The 20,919-nt window shown below is 42.8% G+C and overlaps 1 protein-coding gene across 11 annotated transcripts in view; it reads left to right on the top strand.

The window, feature by feature from the left end:
* Positions 1 to 20,919, top strand: part of MID1 (midline 1) — a 668,179-nt gene that overhangs the window by 620,720 nt on the left and 26,540 nt on the right. For all 11 annotated transcript variants that reach the window (XM_027096545.1, XM_027096544.1, XM_027096543.1 and 8 more), the window contains 2 exons: positions 4,763 to 4,890; positions 12,243 to 12,386. In XM_027096545.1, the coding sequence (XP_026952346.1) occupies positions 4,763 to 4,890; positions 12,243 to 12,386 (272 nt within the window). The remainder of the gene's footprint in view (positions 1 to 4,762; positions 4,891 to 12,242; positions 12,387 to 20,919) is intronic.

Raw genomic sequence — 20,919 nt, 5'->3', positions numbered from 1 at the left:
TTTTTGCGGTACGTGGGCCTCTCACCGTTGTGGCCTCTCCCGTTGCGGAGCACAGGCTCCAGACACGCAGGCCCAGCGGCCATGGCTCACGGGCCCAGCCGCTCCACGGCATGTGGGATCCTCCCGGACCGGGGCACAAACCCGTGTCCCCTGCATCGGCAGGCAGACTCTCAACCACTGCGCCACCAGGGAAGCCCTTTTTTTTTTTTTTTAATATATTTATGTATTATTTATCTTTGGCTGCATTGGGTCTTTTGTTGCTGCGAGCGGGGGCTACTCTTCGTTGCGGTGCGCAGGCTTCTCATTGCGGTAGCTTCTCTTGTTGTGGAGCATGGGCTCTAGGCACGTGGGCTTCAGTAGTTGTGGCAAGCAGGCTCAGTAGTTGTGGTGCACGGGCTTAGTTGCTCTGCGGCATGTGCGATCTCCCCTGACCAGGGCTTGAACCCGTGTCCCCTGCATTGGAGGCGGATTCTTAACCACCACGCCACCAGGGAAGTCCCACGCAGGATCTTTCGTTGTGATGCGTGGGCTCTTCATTGCAGCGCCTAGGCTTCTCTCTAGTTGTGGCGCATGGGCTCCAGAGTGCGGGCTCTGTAGTTGTGGCGTGCAGGCTTAGTTGCCCCGCGGCATGTGGGATCTTAGTTCCCCTACCAGGGATTGAACCGGCGTCCCCTGCATCGCAAGACGGATTCTTAACCACTGGACCAGCAGGGAAGTCCCCAAGAGCTATTTTTGATTTAGAAAACTGGACTCATACTAGCTACCTCTGTCAGTAGTTGCGATAACTTTGCTGGCGACTCCTATAAACAGGCCTTAAGTGTTGTAGATAGTCCATAATGTTTGTTGGATTTATGTTTTCATATGACTTAACATTCTTCTCTAGAACGTGACTTCACAGTCGTGTTGACTACTGTGTCTGCCTTGGGCTTTGGTGCCTGTGTATTTCTAAACCATCTTTCTTCTTCTATTTGAGGGTGGAATGCCCAGAACAAACTTTTAATCCTGCAGGCCTTCCTCAAGTGAGAGTTGGGTGTGATTTCTCTGCATCGTTAAACCACTTACAGTGGATATGTTCGCCTGCAAGCTGAGTCAGACCACAACAAGTTTTTCAATTCAGAAACATCAGAAAAGCCCTAGCGGAGCGAGAGCCTCAAGTTTTACATTGTAGGAGACGCATATGCTTTGGAATCGAGCGCTTGGCTCTGTGCTAATTTGCTCGGGAGTAATTACGGGTAGCACTGGGGCTGCTCCGTAATCCTTGTGACTCTCCTTTTGCCCATGTGCTCCCAGCGGGCAGCACCCCTAGCCATCTTGTTTCCACCATTATGGCCCCAGCACGTAGCAAGCTGCCTTATCTGAATGAATGTGTGGACAAATCTATAAAACAGGGCCGATTATTCCTACCTACTATGGTCGCTGTAGGGATAAAATGAAATAATGGAGTAAAGATATTAGCTGAGTTCCTGTCTCAAGGTGAACTTACAATAAATGCTAATTTCCTTCCTTCCCACTCACTAAATGCATTGTATAACATACCATATTCTCAAGCCTACCTAATATATACTTCTTAGCGTGATTCTATGTGCACTTTTCTAAAATGATGTTAAATAAGCAAAACTCTTCACTCAATCCAAGTATAAGAAAGTTGGTCTACTCCTTAGGAGACATCTAAAATTAAAATCATTTTTAGCAGCAAATTATCTGTATCAAGAGGATGATAAGAAGAAAACTCCCTCTGAACAGTACCCGTTTTTCAGAGTTCCTAGGAGGGACTCAGACTCCACCGGATGACTCCTCTGTCCCTCACTGCCATAGGCAATTCAAGGATCCCGCAGAGTTCCCCAGAATACAAAGCCGAGAACTCCAGTTATCAGCCGGAAAGATGTCACTTATAAGAATTAGAGTGCATGTGATGAGTGATTTTTGAAATGTGTTCTACAGGGTGTTAATTGGTGTTAAAACAACAAGGTTCCAGGGTCAGACGCGTTTGGGAATTCCTGAGCTGACTAAAGTAAACCACGCTTTGTTACTGTGTGAACTCACCGGGTTTTACCATGGTGATGTGCGTCGTAGCCCACCTGCCCGAGAGAGACCCATTGAGGCGCCGTTGTCGGGCGGTCGGGCATGGGGGAACATTAAGTGGGAAGGGTAGAGCATCTTCCCCTGGTGTTGACTGTTCGGCAGAAACCTTGGAAGCACTCTAGCTCTAGACATGTCCTCCTTCCAGAAAACCGGCCCCACGTGGCTGCTAGCAACTGAGTGTCATGGAGATAAGGGGCATCAAAGTCAAAATAGAAAGGGGAAGTAGCGTGCAGCCCACCCTATTAAGTGTCAGGGTAGGACACGATGCCGTTATTTGCTCCAGTATGTTAAGAGCTTGACACACAGCCACAAGCATGTGTACACATATCCCCGTACACACACACACACACACACACACACACACACACACACACACACACACACACACACACACACACACACACACACACACACACACGACTCTAAAAGCACAGAATTGAGAAAGTGGCATGTGCTGATGGCCCTGGTGGATTTTGGCAATTTATCCGAAAGGCCAAGAGATGGGCAACAAGGATTTGGGGAAGAAAAACATAGCCTAAAATGTTGAATTTGGCAGATCTCCGCTCGCCTGTCAGTCCAATTAAGAATTTGAAATTGTAGCCGAAGATAAATATCTTTCCTTCTATCAGAAACAATGTGTAGGTGTTAAAAGCTGCAGTCATCTCCAGAGTCTTGCTGTCAGTCTTTGCCTCCCAGGCTTAGGAAATTTCAGCCTCTCTGTTCCCACTCTACAAAGTTCCCACCAGCAAGATGTCAGGCACAGGTGTAACGTTTATATTGAAGTGAAATTTGCATAACATAAAATTAACCATTTTAAAGTGACCAATTCATTGGCATTTAGTACAGTCACAGTGTTGTACAATTCCTGCCTCTATCGAGTTCCGGATTATTTTCATCACCCCAAAAGAAAACCCCACACCCATTATGTAATCACTCCCCATTGTCCCCTGCCCCCAGCCCCTGGCAACCACCGATCTACCTTCTGTCGCTATGGGTTTTTGCCTGTTCTGGACATTTCATCCAAGTGCGTCATACAATATGTGGCCTTTTGTGTCTGGCTTCTTTCACTTATCATAATACTTTCAGGGTTCATCCATGTCATAGCATATATCAGTCTTTCGTTCCTTTTTATGGCTGAAAAATACTCCATTGTATAGATGTGCCCACAGATGTAATTTTTATAGCCAAGATATATTTCTTTATAAAATCCAAAACTTTAAGAGCCATTAGGAGATGCAAGAGGAGATCTGTCTTTTAGTGTAACCAGGTTGAAGTTTTTCTAAATTAAATGGAAGAGTACAGACCTAGAATTCTCTTCCTGGCTGCTGCCAGCTAGCTCTGTGGTCTTGTATAAATGAGCATCAGTGCCCTTCATTAGAAAATAAGTAACTAGCTTATGGCTAAATCATTTAAAGGTTGTTTCTTTGCTCAAAAATTCCCAGTACTCTACACAGTATCCTGCACATAGTAGGTCCTCGGTGGTGTTTATTGAACTTCCTGAAATACCAAAATCAAGATTATGAGTCTAGCCTAGTTTGATGTGCTCAGAAGTGGTTTACATCATCCCATAATTTTCTTGTTCTTAGAAGAATCACTTGCATTGTTAATTAGTCAAAATGTTCTGCTATTAATAATAACTTGCCCAATCAACATGAGAGTCCACTGCAGGAGACCGATACCTACCAATAGCTTTGCTTTATAGATTACAAACGAGAAGTCTACCTAGCAACCTTAATGAAGAGGGGAAATGGTGGACCCATCAGGGGAATCTGTTAGGAAGCTCATGTATATTTTCCATGGCATCTGCTGGGAATATGGTGCAAGAACATGAAGACAAGGAGAATGAAAACGAGCCTGACAAAAACTCCTTTTTTAATGTTTATTTTAGGGAGAGGCTAGTCATTGATTAAACTAATCCAATATCTGGAAACATTCTTTTTTAATCTTCACTTTGCCTTTTATGCAGCTTGAAATTTGGAAGACTCTTCTTTGAAGTGGAGCAGGGTTGAGTCTGAAAAGAACAAACAGTTTCCCAGACAGATGTGTGAAGAAATGCCTGGAGCTATGTGCTTCTCGCTGGGGTTAGATGTGCGGGGCCAGAGAGTTAAATATATTCTTTCGCCTCCATGGGGAATTTTGTCCCGATAGTAAAAAGGAAGGGGGGAAGCCATTCTTCTGTTTTCCCAGTTCCTCTGCCTCCTCTCGTAGCTTATACTCATTTGCATTGTGTTGCCTGTTCCGCCATTCCGAGATTTTTCTTGAGACTCACGTGTAAAAACAGCAATGGTGGGCTTCCCTGGTGGCGCAGTGGTTGGGAGTCCGCCTGCCGGTGCAGGGGACACGGGTTCGTGCCCCGGTCCGGGAAGATCCCACATGCCGCGGAGCGGCTGGGCCCGTGAGCCATGGCCGCTGAGCCTGCGCGTCCGGAGCCCGTGCTCCGCAGCAAGAGAAGCCACCGCAATGAGAAGCCCACGCACCGCAACGAAGAGTAGCCCCCGCTCGCCGCAACTAGAGAAAGCCCGCGCGCAGCAGTGAAGACCCAACACAGCCCAGAATAGATTAATTTTTAAAAAACACGATTTCTTAATGATATTTCTTTTCCTTTTATTTTTTCACTCCTATGCAGTGATGGTAAAAGCCAGCTTGACATTTCTAAAAAGTTGTTTTGTTTCAATTACAGGGTCTCCATGGCAACGGCATCATCCCAGGTGCTAATTCCTGAAATCAACCTCAACGACACCTTTGACACCTTTGCCTTAGATTTTTCCCGAGAGAAGAAATTGCTAGAATGTCTGGATTACCTTACAGGTATTGTCTTTTGTGTTTTCTTTAATACTGGGTACGTTCAGTGATACTTCATTAGGAATGAAGTCTAATATCCCCGTAAAACATTTTTGGTATTCCTTTGGTTGGTTTGTTTCTTTGTTTGTTTTCCAAGCAAAATAATACAGTCCAAGACTAAACTGGGGACAGAGGCAAAAAGAGAATCTCGGTCACTGAAAGCACGTTGACCACCATTTCCCGCACTCTCGGCGTGTGGGTACCACACGTGATACCTCTGTTGGCCATCAGAGAGGTACATGGGGCAGCGTGGCTGTTTTCCATTTCATGTCAGCAAGGCAGATGACTCTCACAGTGCCTTGGCAGAGAAAAACTTCGCAGCTGACTCTAATGGGGTATCTACTCTGCCCTGGCTCTTTGTGTTTGTTTAATCTTCCCAACATCGAATTGAGGTGAAGTATTATAATCCTCATTTTGCAAACGACAGAGGTCATCCATCTTGCTGGAGGTCAGATAGCTAGGGAAAGGCAGAATTAGGATTTAGCTCAGGTCTGTACAGACTCCAAAGACCTCCTTACTTTCCAGTAAAAGACGCAATTCCGTCTTGGCAAAGGTCACCATGGCAGATGTCCTAAAAATCACACTTGTGTTCCTGGTACCACGTTTCACTTCTGTGCTTTTTGATAGGCATTTTTTTGGGGGGTGGGGGTGGGGGGGTGAGGTCAAGCTTAAAAAACGAAAGCAGCCATAATAAAAGAAACCTCTGGCTACTCCTTTTCCTAACCATGCTTCCAAATTTTTCTTAGCCGTCGACCGCTAAGGCAAGAACTGACCACATTCGCTCCTAGAATGTGGACTGTTTAGATGACTTTATTTGTGTTATCCAGAGCCGCGGGGGCCGCAGGGAATTCAGTGAAGCTCCGCGTCTACAGTGAAGCCAGCTGTGCACTGAATTTAGAATGTGCCACTTAGCGCGGCACCAGTGTCTCCACCCTCATTGTGTATGTGTGTTCGTGGGAGAGCAGTTGGGAAAGGGGAAGCAGGAGAGACGGAGCATTGGGTGATGTTTATTTTTACAGTCTGTGGCTAGAAAGCAAAGGATTTCTATGTTCAAGGAGCACTGTACCCAGATCAGTGTTTTTCTCTGCCTGGACCCGAGGTGCCGGTTTTAGCCTTGGTGCATTTGCAAAGGGAGGCGAGTCACCCCAGAAACATCTTCTTATCTTAGGTGATTCTTTCACACCATACGATGCCTATGAAGGAAGAAATAAGTTGACTCAAAAAGCACGTCCAGTAAGAAACCAAACTCGATTTCAACTATTTACGAACGTAGCTTTTCACTCTGAGATTTACCTCAACTAACACCATGCCACAGAACTTTCTAGGATGATAGAAACACTCTGCACTGTCCAGTAGGATACCTGCTAGCCACGTGGGGCTGTGTTGAAAACCTGAAATGTGGTTAGTGAGTTTTTACTTTTGTTTCACTTTAATTAAGGTGAAATGTAAGGGGCCACACGGAGCTCGTGGCTACTGTGTTGGACCAGGCAGGTGAGCCTTTCTCGGGCGGAGATGCTTTCTATGATGGCATCCTATTAAAAATCTCCTGTTTTCTTATATCATTTGGGAATGAGTGTGGTTACAGCAACAGAAAATCCAGTTAGCAGTGACTAAACCCATCAGACAGTGTTCCTATCACAGAAACAGGAGAACAGAGGCTTCTGTTGCCGTCCAGGGCTGGGCAGCAGTTCAGTGATGACGTCGGACCCCAGGCTCTTTCTCTTTTTGTGCTCTGCCACCGTCATTGTCTGTTTATGAGGAAAACCAAAAGCTTGCTCTGAAGATCTATCTAGCAAACTTCCACTCATGTCTTGTGGGCTAGATCCATGTCATAAGGTCGCGCCCAAGGGCAGAGAAGACCAAAACATGTTGGGCTGGGCACGTGGCCATTCTGCACAGAATCAGTGTCTTATTGTCAAGAATGTCCTTCCCATTTCCCCAAAGTTGTTTAAGAGCATTTCAATAACGTATGCCCGTCCTAATCTCTACGTGAATGCCAGAGTACTGACTGCAGGGGAAACTGTGAAAGTGGTTTGCACTGACTTGTAGAGTGTACGCCATATATCATCCCGATGGCTGTTTATGCCAAACTAAAGACCATATGGGGTACCTGCTATTACGCCTTCTTAGCTGTCACCCTCCGATACAAATTTGGACCATTTCTAGACATAACATCGATCCTGGCCATAACATACAATGCTCGGCTGATACTGCCAAGTCCAAATAGTTTATCAGACGTTCGTAAGCAGGAACTGGAGTGTTTGTGGAGTATTAACCCACCATTTCTTGTGTCCTGTTTATGACAGAGGCAAGAAAATAACAGCTCTGGTATACCAACTGCATGAATATTGAAACTGGCAGCGTGCTGCTGTTCTCGTTTACTGTAAGCTGGATATTGACTTTTCAGGACAAACCCATTGGCTTTATAATCAAAACAGGGTTAGTCTGCCTGGCTGTGAAAACAAGACTTTTTTTTCGCCTCTAACATGCCTCTAAATGGTATGTCAAGTGAATAACCCGGAGGGGTGAGATTCCCTCCGTGACTACAGCCCCTGCCACGTGTCTCCCAGCTACCTGCCTGTTTCAAACACAGTGTTCTTTTTATTTAATCATGTATTGCAATGCAGAGAGAACCAAATCTTTCTACGTTGGTTGATGGAGAAATAATTCAATGAACTGTTTAGATGATGGGAGAGTAAATATTTCTCCACTGACCCATGCAGGGTGATCCCACACTAACAGGGACCACACGGACAGTAATAAGCATGTTTATGATGCAGCTGGGCCTCCTCCGTGGAAGGCATCTCTCGATCGGTATCACTTATTCATCCGAGTCACAGCACATGGCACTAAATCTTTGTTTTTCACTAATAAATTCTACCATTTTTTTCATTTTTTAAAAAATTTCAGCTTTATTAAGGTATAATCGACCAATAAAATTGTAGGATATTTAAAGTATACATCTTAGTGATTTAAGTTTTGTGTTTTCGGATCTTGTTAAAGAAACCTTTCCCCATCCTGAGTCACAAAGATATTCTGCTTCTTCCATTAGGCTCACTGTTTTACTTTTCCATTTATATCTTTAAGCTATCTGAAGTTTTACCTTTGTATTTAGTGTAAGGTAGGGATTTAACTGAATTTTTCGTCATATTTTGAACCAGTTTTATCAACATAATTTCTAAGCCATCTGTTCGTTCCTCATGAAGATGGCTTTGCCACCTTTGTGGCGCTGCCTTTTTTGCACGTCAAGTTCTACGTATCATGGGTCTATTTCCAAGCTTTCTATCTGTTCTTTTTTTTTTTTTAAACATCTTTATTGGAGTATAATTGCTTTACAATGTTGTGTTAGCTTCTGCTATATAACAAAGTGAATCAGCTATACGTATACATATGTCTCCACATCCCCTCCCTCTTGCGTCTCCCACCCTCCCTATCCCACCCCTCTAGGTGGTCACAAAGCACCGAGCTGATCTCCCTGTGCTATGCGGCTGCTTCCCACTAGCTGTTTTACATTTGGTAGTGTATATACGTCCATGCCACTCTCTCACTTTGTCCCAGCTTACCCTTCCCCCACCCCCTGGTCCTCAAGCCCATTCTCTATGTCTGCATCTTTATTCCTGTCCTGCCCCTAGGTTTTTCAGAACCTTTTTTTTCCCCCTTAGATTCCATATATATGTGTTAGCACACGGTATTTGTTTTTTTCCTTCTGACTTACTTCACTCTATGACAGACTCTAGGTCCATCCACCTGACTACAAATAACTTCAATTTCGTTTCTTTTTAGGGCTGAGTAATATTCCATTGTATATATGTGCCACATCTTCTTTATCCATTCATCTTGTCGATGGACACGTAGGTTGCTTCCATCTGCGGGCTATTGTAAATAGAGCTGCAGTGAACATTGTGGTGCATGACTCTTCTTGAATTATGGTTTTCTCAGGGTATACTCCCAGTAGTGGGATTAATGGGTCGTATGGTAATTCTCTTTTTAGTTCTTTAAGGAACCTCCATACTGTTCTCCACAGTGGCTGTATCAATTTACATTCCCACCAACAGTGCAAGAGGGTTCCCTTTTCTCCACACCCTCTCCAGCATTTATTGTTTGTAGATTTTTTGATGATGGCCATTCTGACTAGTGTGAGGTGATACCTCATTGTAGTTTTTTGTTTGTTTGTTTTTATTTTTGTTTTTTGGCGGTACGCGGGCCTCTCACTGTCGTGGCCTCTCCCGTTGCGGAGCACAGGCTCCAGACGCGCAGGCTCAGCGGCCATGGCTCACGGGCCCAGCGGCTCCGTGGCACGTGGGATCTTCCCGGACCGGGGCACGAACCCGTGTCCCCTGCATCGGCAGGCGGACTCTCAACCACTGCGCCACCAGGGAAGCCCACCTCATTGTAGTTTTGATTTGCACTTCTCTAATGAGTGGCAATGCTGAGCATCCTTTCATGTGTTTGTTGGCAAGCTGTATATCTTCTTTGGAGAAATGTCCGTTTAGGGCTTCTGCGTATTTTTGGATTGGGTGGTTCTTTCGATTTTGAGCTGCATGAGCTGCTTGTATATTTTGGAGATTAATTCTTGGCTTCATGTGCAAATATTTTCTCCCATTCTGAGGGTTGTCTTTTGGTCTTGTTTATGGTTTCCTTTGCTGTGCAAAAGCTTTGAAGTTTCATTAGGTCCCATTTGTTTATTTTTGTTTTTATTTCCATTTCTCGAGGAGGTGGGTCAAGAAGGATCTTGCTGTGATTTATGTCATAGAGTGTTCTGCCTATGTTTTCCTCTAAGTTTTATAGTGCCTGGCCTTACATTTAGGTCTTTAATCCATTTTGAGTTTATTTTTGTGTATGGTGTTAGGGAGTGTTCTAATTTCATTCTTTTCCATGTAGCTGTCCAGTTTTCCCAGCACCACTTATTGAAGAGGCCGTCTTTTCTCCGTTGTATATTCCTGCCTCCTTTATCAAAGATAAGGTGACCGTAGGTGCATGGGTTTCTCTCTGAGCTTTCTATCCTGTTCCATTGATCTATACTTCTGTTTTTGTTGACACTAAATCTTGCATGTGGATATTTCAGGAGACAGATGTATGAAGTCATACTCCAGAAGGAACGCTTTAAGGCTCTGTAGAGCCCTTCTACCTTGATGCACAACTTTCTTTTTCAAGTTATCTCTTTTTTTAAATTTACTTTGTTGAAGTATAGGTGATTTACAATGTTGTGTTAGTTTCAGGTGTACAGCAGAGTGATTCAGTTATACATATATATATATATATATATATATATATATATAGTATACACAAGCTTCCGGCAAAACCCAAATGAACTTTTTAGCCAACCCAATATATTCTTTTTCATATTCTTTTCCATTATGGTTTATCACAGGATATTGAATATGGTTCCCTGTGCTATACAGTAGCACCTTGCTGTTTATTCATTCTGTATATAATAGTTTGCATCTGCTAGTCCCAAACTCCCAGTCCATCCCTCCCGCACCTCCCCTCCCCCTTGGCCAGCACAAGTCTGTTCTCTGTGTCTGTGAGTCTGTTTCTCTTTCATAGATAAGTTCATCTGTGTCATATTTTAGATTCCACATGTAAGTGGTATCATATGGTATTTGTCTTTGTCTGCCTGACTTACTTCACTTAATATGATAATCTCCAAGTCCACGGCACATGGCATTATTTCATTTTATGGCTGTGTAGTATCCCTTAATGCACACCGTGACGCAGTGGCTGCTGCAATAATGTCTGTGGAATTCAGTAATCAATAGACTGAGCTGGGCTAACTGACTCTATGCCACAGATGTAAAAGGGACTTGCCTCGTACGATATGTGTCCCGCATGTATCGTCAAGTGGCAAAGTGCGGAGTACTGAAACAATTCAAGTTTTAAATTTTACCATTTTCATAAACTTTCCTCCCTCTTGGGGTTTCTTTAGGACTAATCCATCCTCATCAAAGTTTCACGCAGGAAAGCGTTCTCTAATAGTGTAAGCAAACGTTGCTCATCTGTCAGATGCAGATATATTTTCTCGTTTTGAAGTTAGGTCCTGGTGTACAGAAGAATGGAAGAAAAGGCCTGGATCGACGCTTTAAACCAGGGCTCGGCAAACGCTGACTGTAAAGGGCCAGATGGTAAATATTTTAGTCTTTGCAGGACATGTGGTTGCAACTACTCAATTCTGCTATTGCACAAAGGCAGCCAGAGACAGTCCATAAGTGAATGAGCCTGGCTGTGTTCCAATAAAACTTTATTTACAAAAACAGGCCGTGGGCCAGATTTGGCCCATAGCCATAGCTTGCCAGCTCCTGCTGTAAAATATTATTGCCGGTGCAAAGCACTCACTGCCTAGGCTTTTTCTTGCTCACAGACTCGTCTCATAAAAGCAGTTATTGAAATCAGTCCAGTAGAAGTCCACTTAAAATCATCATTTGGGTAGGATTTAGACTTCTCCACTCCAGAATGTGTTCAAGACATAAAACAGCAGCCTTCCCCAACGATAAGTTAATCAAATGCCAAGGCATCCTGTTTTTCTTGAGGAAGGAAAATGTACTTCTTAGATATGATTGATTGGCAATCATGTTCTTAATTTGACATACCACCTATCAACTGAAAAATGAGAAGAAAACTGAATCACACTAATACACTTTTATAAGGCCTCAAAACATGTAATGAAAGAAAATTTTCAGACACTTATCTGACTGATGGGTTATGGGATAACAAACATCAGTATTTTTGCAGCTGGGCGCCTGAATATAAAAATACGTGGCATCTTGTAGCTCAGAGGTTGGCTAACTGGCTCACATGCCAAATCTGGTCCTCACTTGTTTTTGTAAATAAAGTTCTACTGGAACCTGGCCAGGTCTGCTTGAGTACACATTGTCTCTGGCTGCTTTCACGGTACAGAGGCAGAGTTGAGTAGTTGCAACAGAGACCAGAGGACCCACAAAGCCTAAAATATTTACCATCTAGCTCTTTACCGAAAAAGTTTGCCATCCCCACAATGGGGATGAAATGACAAGAGTTCATCTTTGTTTACTTTTTGTTTGACATGTTTTCTTTCACGAATAAGAGAGTTTGTTTGCTTACCCTTCTGAACATGCTTTCATGATAAATAGAGAGAAGATACTGGCTGGCTGAAGTCACACTACCTGGGAAAAATCACAGTGATATAACCAGCCAAGCAAATGTTCTTTGGATTGGCATCGTCATCTCTCGGATAGTTCTGATGGATATGTTTTAAAAGGCCTGCTTTGACTGTCAAACATCTCCTTTGAAATGTATCCCAGAGGTGTCTGCTTCTCTGCTGATGACCGTCTTGCTCCCCACAGCTCCCAACCCTCCCACAATTAGAGAAGAGCTCTGCACGGCTTCCTATGACACCATCACCGTTCACTGGACCTCCGATGACGAATTCAGTGTGGTTTCCTACGAGCTCCAGTACACCATATTCACCGGACAAGCCAATGTCGTGAGTGAGTATCGCACGCCCTCTTGACTTCTCTGTTTGGTGACTGTTCTCAGATCGATTGCATTTCTGAATTTAAATACCAAGGGAAGACGAGGACGGAAAGAGTACACAATATTTATCGGCTTGTCTTTCCTAACCAAGAAGATGGTAGCACTCACTCCTACTGTGCTAGGAAAAATAACAGGCCAGATGGCGTTGAAAATTCTTAATCTCTAGCAAACCACATGGACGGCTCTTAAAAAAATATTGTTGAAGGAATCGGGAAACAAAAGGATGAATGCACTAGGAGTCTGTTATGTACGTAAGTTAAAGATAAAAAGCTCTTGTGTTTAGAGATGTATACATAGGTGTAAAAACTATAAATAAAAGTCAGGATGATGGTCGCCTCTTGGATGGGAGGGCAGTAGCACCACTGGAAAAGCATGGGGAGATCATGGGGTTAACAGCACTTTCTGGGTGGGAGTTATATGGTTTAGTCATTATATCATACATTAAGTTTTCTTTTCTGAGTGTTACTTCAGAATTTTTTTGTTGTTATTAACCTTGGGTCTATGTCACTTTATTTTAGTTTTTATTTCATATTAGAGTAGAGTTGACTTACAGTGTTGTGTTAGTTTCGGGTGTATAGCAAAGTGATTCAGTCATACAGATACGTATATCCATTACTTTATAGATTCTTTTCTCATATAGTTTATTAGAGAATAGTGACTAGAGTTCCCTGTGCTGTACAGTAGGCCCTTGTTGGTTATCTGTTGTATATATAGTAGTGTGTAGATGTTAATCCCAAACTCCTAATCTATCCCTCCCCCGATCTCTCCCCTTTGGTAACCGTAAGTTTGTTTTTTGAAGTCTGTGAGTCTGTTTCTGTTCTGTACACAAGTTCATTGGTATCTTTTTTTTAGATTCCACATAGAAGTGATATCACAGGGTACTGGTCTTTCTGACTTACGTCACTTAGGATGATAATCTCTAGGTCCATCCATGTTGCTGCAAATGGCATTATTTCGTTCTTTTTTATGACTAGTTATTACAGGATAGTGAATACAGTTCCCTGTGCTATACAATAGGACCTTGTTGTTTATCCATTCTGTATGTACTAGTTTGCATCTGCTAGTCCCAAACTCCCACTCCATCCCTACCCTGCCCCCACCCCCACTTGGCAACCACAAGTCTGTTCTCTGTGTCAGTCTGTTTCTGATTCTTAGAGGAGTTCATTTGTGTCATAGTTTAGATTCCACATATAAGTGATATCACGTGGTATTTGTTTTTCTCTTTCTGACTGACTTTGCTTAGTATGAGCATCTCGAGGTCCATCCATGTTGCTGCAAGTGGCATTATTTCATTCTTTTTTATGTCTGAGTACTATTCCATTGTGTATATGTACCAAATCTTCATTATTCACTCCTCTGTCGATGGACGTATTTAGGTTGCTTCCACGCTTTGGCTATTGTAAATGGTGCTGCAGTGAACACTGGGGTGCATGTATCTTTTCAAATTATGGTTTTCTCTGGATATATGCCCAGGAGTGGGATTGCTGGATCATATGGTATAGTTCTATTTTAAGTTCTTTTCGGGAACCTCCATACTGTTCTCCATAATGGTTGTACCAATTTACATTCCCACCAACAGCATAGGAGGGTTCCCTTCTCTCCACACCCTCTCCAGCATTTATGGTTTGTAGATTTTTTAATGATGGCCATTCTGAGCCGTGTGAGCTGATACCTCATGGTCGTTTTGATTTGCATTTCTCTAATAATTAGTGATGCTGAGCATCTTTTCACGTGCTTTTTGGCCATATCTGTATGTCTTCTTTGGAGAAATGTCTCTTTAGATCTTCTGCCCATTTGTTCACTGGGTTGTTTTTTTTTGATATTGAGCTGCATGAGCTGCTTTTGTATATTGTGGAGATTAATCCTTTGTCAGTTGCTTTGTTTGCAAATATTTTCTCCCATTTTGTGGGTTGTCCTTTTGTTTTGTTGATGGTTTCCTTTGCTGTGCAAAAGCTTTTAAGTTTAATTAGGTCCCATTTGTTTATTTTTGGTTTTATTTTCATTACTCCAGGAGGTGGATCCAAAAAGATATTGTTGCAATTTATGCAAAGATTGTTCTGCCTATATTTTCCTCCGAGAGTTTTATAGTATCTGGTCTTACATTTAGGTCTTTAATCCATCTTGAGTTCATTTTTGTGTATAGTGTTAGAGAATGTTCTCGTTTCATTCTTCAACACGTAGCTGTCCAGTTTTCCCCGCAACACTTACTGAAGAGGCTGTCTCTTCTCCATTGTATATCCTTGCCTCCTTTGACATAGATTAGTTGACCATAGGTGCATGGGTTTATTTCTGGACTTTCTATCCTGTCCCACTGATCTATATTTCTGTTTCTCTGCCAATGCCATACTGTTTTGATGACTGTAGCTTTGTAGTCAAGGAGCCTGATTCCTCCAGCTCTGTTTTCCTTTCTCAGGATTGCTTTGGCTATTCGGGGTTTTTTGTGTTTCCACACAAATGTAAAATTTTTTTGCTCTAGTTCTGTGAAAAATGCCATTGGTAATTTAATAGGGATTGCATTGAATCTGTAGCTTGCCTTAGGTAGTATATACTCATTTTGACAATATTGATTCTTCCAATTCAAGAACAATATTGATTTTTCCAATTCCTTTCCATCTGTGTGTGTCATCTTCAGTTTCTTTCATCAGCATCTTATAGTTTTCGAGTACAGGTATTTTGGCTCCTTGGGTAGGTTTATTCTTAGGAATTTTATTCTTTTTGATGTGATGGTAAATGGGATCGTTTCCTTAATTTCTCTTTCTGACCTGTCATCGTTAACATATAGAAATGCAAGAGATTTCTGTGTATTAATTCTATAAGCTGCAACTTTACCAAATTCATTGATGAGCTCAAGTAGTTTTCTGGTAGCATCTTTAGGATTTTCTATGTATAGTATCGTGTCCTCTGTAAACAGTGGCAGTTTTACTTCTTTTCCAATTGGGATTCCTTTTATTTCTTTTTCTTCTCTGATTGCCAAGGCTAGGACTTCCAAAGCTATGTTGAAGAAAAGTGGTGGGAGTGGGCATCCTTGTCTTGTTCCTGATCTTAGAGGAAATGCTTTTGGCTTTTCACTGTTGAGTATCATGTTAGCTGTGGGTTTGTCATATATGGTCTTTATTATGTTGAGGCTCTGTGCCCACTTTCTGGAGAGGTTTTTTATCATAAATGAATGTTGAATTTTGTCAGAAGCTTTTTCTGCATCTATTGAGATGATCATATGGTTTTTATTCTTCAATTTGTTAATGTGGTGCATCACATTGGTTGATTTGTGGATACTGAAGAATCCTTGCGTCCCTGGGATGAATCCCACTTGATCACGGTGTATGATCCTTTTACTGTATTGTCGGGTTCGGTTTGCTAGTATTATGTTGAGGAATTTTGCATCTATCTTCTTCAGGGATATTGGCCTGTAATTTTCTTTTTTTGTGCTATCTTTGTTTGGTCTTGGTATCAGGGTGATGGTGGCCTCGTAGAATGAGTTTGGGGGTGTTCCCTCCTCTGCGATTTTTTTTTGGAATAGTTTCAGAATGATAGGTGTTAACTCTTCTCTAAATGCTTGGTAGAATTCGCCTGTGAAGCCATCTGCTCTTGGACTTTTGTTTGTTGGGAGTTTTTAAATCACATTTTCAATTTCAGTACTTGTGACTGGTCTGTTCACAGTTTCTATGTCTGCTTGGTTCAGTCTTGGGAGATTGTACCTTTCTACGAATTTGTCCGTTTCTTCTAGATTGTCCATTTTATTGGCATAGAGTTGCTTGTAGTAATCTCTCATGATCCTTTGTATTTCTGTGGTGCCTGTTGTAACTTCAACTTTTTCATTTCTAATTTTATGGATTAGAGCCTTCTCCCTTTTTTTCTTGATGAGTCTGGCTAAAGATGTATCAATTTTGTTTACGTGTTCTTTGTCTCTATCTCATTTCTTTCTGCTCTGATCTTTAGGGTTTCTTTCCTTCTACTAACTTTGGGTTTTGTCTCTTCTTCTTTCTCTAGTTCCTTTAGGCATAAGGTTAAGTTGTTTATTTGAGATTTTTCTTGTTTCCTGAGGTAAGATAGTATTGCTATAAACTTCCCTCTTACAATCGCTTTTGCTGTGTCCCGTAGGTCTTGGGTCATCAGGCTTTCGTTTGTCTCTAGGTATTTTTTCATTTCTTCTTTGATTGATTTCTTCAGTGATCGATCCATTGGTTGGTTAGTAGCATATTGTTTCACCTCCACCTGTTTGTGTTTTTTACAGTTGTTGTTTTTTTTGTAGTTGATTTCTAATCTCATAGCGTTGTAGTTGGAGAAGACGCTTGATACGAGTTCAATTTTCTTAAATTTACCGAGGCTCGCTTTGTGACTCAGCATTGTGATCTCTCCTGGAGAATGTTATATGTGCCTTTGAGAAGAATGTGTATTCTGCTGCTTTCAGATGGAATGTTCTATAAATGTCAATTAAGTCCATCTGGTCTCATGTGTCATTTAAGGCCTGTGTTTCCTTATTGATTTTCTGTCTGGATGATCTGTCCGTTGATGTAAGTGGGGTGTTAAAGTCCCCCACTATTACTGTGTTACTGTTGACTTCTCCTTTTATGGCTGTTAGCATTTGCCTTACATACTGAGGTGCTCCTTTGTTGGGTGCATATACATTTACAATTGTTTTATCCTCTTCATGGCTTGATCCTTTGATCACTGCATATATATAGTGTCCTTCTTTGTCTCTTGTAACAGTCTTGATTTTAAAGCCTATTTTGTCTGACATGAGTATTGCTACTCCAGCTTTCTTTTGATTTCCGTTTGCATAGAATACCTTTTTCCATCTTCTCACTTTCAGTCTGTATGTGTCCCTAGGTCTGAAGTGGGTCTCTTATAGACAGCACATATACGGGATTTATTTTTGTATCCATTCAGCCAGTTTCTGTCTTTTGGTCGGAGTATTTAATCCTTTTACATTTCAGGTAATTATCAATATGTATGTTCTTACTGCCATCTTGTTCATTGTTTTGGATTTGTTTTTGTAAGTCTTTTTTCTTCCCTTCCTCTTTTGTTCGCTTCTCTTGTGATTTGATGACTGTCTTTAGTGTTGTGTTTGCATTGCTTTTTCTTTTTTAATTCATTACTCTGAATTCTTCTTCAGGTAGATTACCTACCTCCACTTCACTTAGTTGTTCTTCTGGGGTTTTAGCTTGTTCCTTTGTCTGGAATATATTTCTCTGCCGTCTCATTTTGTGTAACTGTCTGTGTTTGTGGTCTCTGTTTCTCAGGCTGCACGTTTGTAGTTCCCTCTTTCTTCTGGTGTCTGCACCCTGGTGGGTGAGATTGGTCCAGAGGCTTGTGCAGGCTTCCTGGTGGGAGGGACTGTTGCCTGCCCCCTGGTGGGCAGGGCCATGTCAAGAGGTGCATTTAGGGGAGACCTTGTGCTCAGGACGACTTCAGGCAGACTGTCTGCTGATGGGTGGGGCTGTGTTCCCACCCTGTTCATTGTTTGGCCTGAGGTGTACCAGCACTGGACCCAGGCGGTGGTGGGGGGCGGGGGGGCAAGGTCTCGGTGCCAAAATGGCGATCTCTGGGAGAGCTCACGCCTATGAGTATTTCCTGGGGCCTCTGGCCCTTGCCCCTACAGTGAGCCCCAGCCAACCCCCAACTCCCTAGGAGACCCTCCAAGACCCACAGGTAGGTCTGCCCCAGGCTCCTGTCGAGTCACTGCTTTGCCCTGGGTCCCAGTTCACAGGAAACCTCATGTGTGCCCTCCAAGAGTGGAGTCTCTGTTTCCACCTGTCCTGTGGGGCTCCTGCACTCAAGCCCTACTGGTCTTCAAAGCCAAATGCTCTGGGGGCTCCTCCTCCTGATGCCAGACCCCACAGGCTGGGGAGCCTGAAGTGGGGCTCAGAACACTTACGTCTGTAAGAGAACCTCTGAAATATAATGATTTTCCATTTTCTGGGTCACCCATCTGGCGGGCATGGGATTTGATTACATCGCAGAAGCACCCCTCCTACTGTCTTGTTGTGGCTTCTTCTGTCTCTGGATGTAGAATATCTTTTTTGGTAGGTCCTAGTCTTTTTTGTCAGTGGTTGTTCAGCAGTTTTGATTTGGGTGTTTTCATGAGAGGAGGTGAGCTCAAGTTCTTCTCCTCTGCCATCTTGTCTCCGGAATCTATTTCACAATTTTTTTAAAGGATTTAATAAAATGAATAGCCGAAGAATACCAAATACCTGGTCTCATTCAGAGGCGAGCAGGGCCATCTTCTGAAATATTAACAGTTGGCCCCCACCTAGGAAGAATTTTAGACCTTATTTGAAACACAGAGAAGCCCCTTTCTCACTGGGGCCCATGAGATATTCCGTATCGGCGACAATGTGATGATCTAGAATAGCAGCAAGTAGCTGGTCAGAGAGATGGTAATAGAGGAAGCACTCCCTCTCACCCCGCAGTTATTTGAATTAAGTACATGGCAAAGGACGAGAAGAAATGTATTTTTAGGGGAGCAAGTTTGAAAGCTTCTTTAGCAAATAAAAATAGAATATGCCAAAGTAGAAGAGGATAGAATAGCAGTCACTTTTCAACAAAGAAATGTTTTGAATAAATCCATACCAACCTTGCTTTCATTATATAAACCTTTTTGTAACTACACTGTTCTTTCCTAGCACAAGTAATTCTGAGGCACATGACGCTTCAAGTAGAAATTTGATTTAGGAGTAATTAAAAGAGTGATGCAGAAAGGCCCACATCTCTAAGGGGCTAAAGTATAAGTGACTCATACCAACAAATGGCCCCCCCTCCCTATATCCCCTTTTCCCAGCTTCCCCTCCTGACCCCTCTGACCTTTCACTCCTCAATCAGCCTGCCTTGGAAGCTTTTCTTAAAATCTTACTTAGCTTAATTATTACAATCTTCTAAGAATGTGTAATTTTGGAGCAAAAGGGAAAATCATGAAACGTTGAGAACAGCTTTGGCAAGCTGCCTGAGTAGGTAGAAGGCATAGAGAGGGCAGAGATGGTACAACCAAAAGGTCTTGGGGCAAGTGATCACTAAGTCTTGAAAGAGAGTGGGTACCTATCAGTACAGTAAAGGCATAGCAGCCAGCCATGTTAAGCAAACCTATAGAGACAGAAGGTGGCAGGGTGCAGTGGGAGATCTCGTCTAATTAAGCCTGGCTAGAGACCTGAGTGAGGAAGGGGAGACGGTGAGAAATGAAGATAGAGAAACAGAACCAGGACTCAACCCCGTACAGGTCTAGTTCTTACTGTTTGTGCATCTGGAGTCAGCTGGGGGTCAGCTAACCTGCTGGTGTTGGTTAGGCTCCCTCGTAGCTCAGGCTGGTAACTGGCGCATCTCCACTGCTGGACAGCTGTCTCCTGCAATCTACCTCAAGCATGTTCTCCAGGGGACTGCAGAGGTGAAGGCAGATGGCTGGGCCCAGTTGCCCACATGCTTTGCAAGCCTGTCTTTGTCACGTTAGCTGACATGCCATTGGCCAAACCCATTCCCACGAGTGAGCCTGGAGTCACAATGAGAGGCCTGCAAGGTTATATAGCAAACAAAATGCGTGGATACAGCAAGAAGGAAGGGAGCGGGGCCAGAGGACCATCTACTATAGAGCCTTAGCTCCGTACCAGCACTTCATTCCATCCCCAAGATGAAAGGAAGATACCTGTTGCTTGAAACTTAGGGTTTCCCAGGTGACTAAACTGTGACTACCTAGACTTCCATGCTGTTGGCATGGAAAAGAATACCCAAAAACGACACAAGAATGGAATAGATGAGAAAAGGCCACACCTGTAGAAATCCGACAACAATACTACTGAAATTAGAGCTTTACGTTGGGTGATGCCAGTGAAGGGGATTTGTTCCCAGAAAGCAGTTACCACAAGGAAATAAATGCGCGTGGCTTAACGAAGGTTACAGACCTGCCTTTTGTTGTTGTTCTTATAATTTTTTTTATCGAAGTGTGGTTGATTTACAATATTGTGTTAGTTGCAGGTGTACAGCAAAGCTTCAGTTATTTTTTCAGATTATCTTGTAAGAACCTATAATGGCAAATAATACAGTTCCCTGTGCTATACTGTAGGTCCTTGTGTAGCTAGTATTTTTAATTTTTATTTTATATTGGAGTATAGTTGATCTACAGTGTTGTGTTAGTTTCAGGTGTACAGCAAAGTGATTTCGTTATACATATATCCATTCTTTTTCAGATTCTTTTCCATACAGGTTGTTACAGAATTCTGAGTAGAATTCTCTGTGCTGTACAGGGCAAGATCTGCCTTATTTAAAACGTAGATGCTAAAAAGGACTGTCCTCCCAGGACAGATGGAAACCAGTGACACTGCACTTGTTCATCTAACTGGGGTACTCTAGTCAGCTTGTTAGTATCAGCATTTGTTTGTCTCTTTAATGTCTATTAAAGCAGTAGAGTGAAGTCCCAAGGCCTACAGGATCAAATTGCAACAATGCAAGAATAAATTTAGGGCTTCCCTGGTGGCGCAGTGGTTGAGAGTCCGCCTGCCGATG

Source organism: Aethalodelphis obliquidens, unplaced genomic scaffold (genome assembly GCF_003676395.1).
Source record: "Aethalodelphis obliquidens isolate GAN/ISIS:26980383/991018 unplaced genomic scaffold, ASM367639v1 scaffold104, whole genome shotgun sequence".
NCBI lineage: Eukaryota > Metazoa > Chordata > Mammalia > Artiodactyla > Delphinidae > Aethalodelphis > Aethalodelphis obliquidens.
Note: the sequence above shows the minus strand (reverse complement) of the source record. Positions and strands in the feature narration are given on the sequence as shown.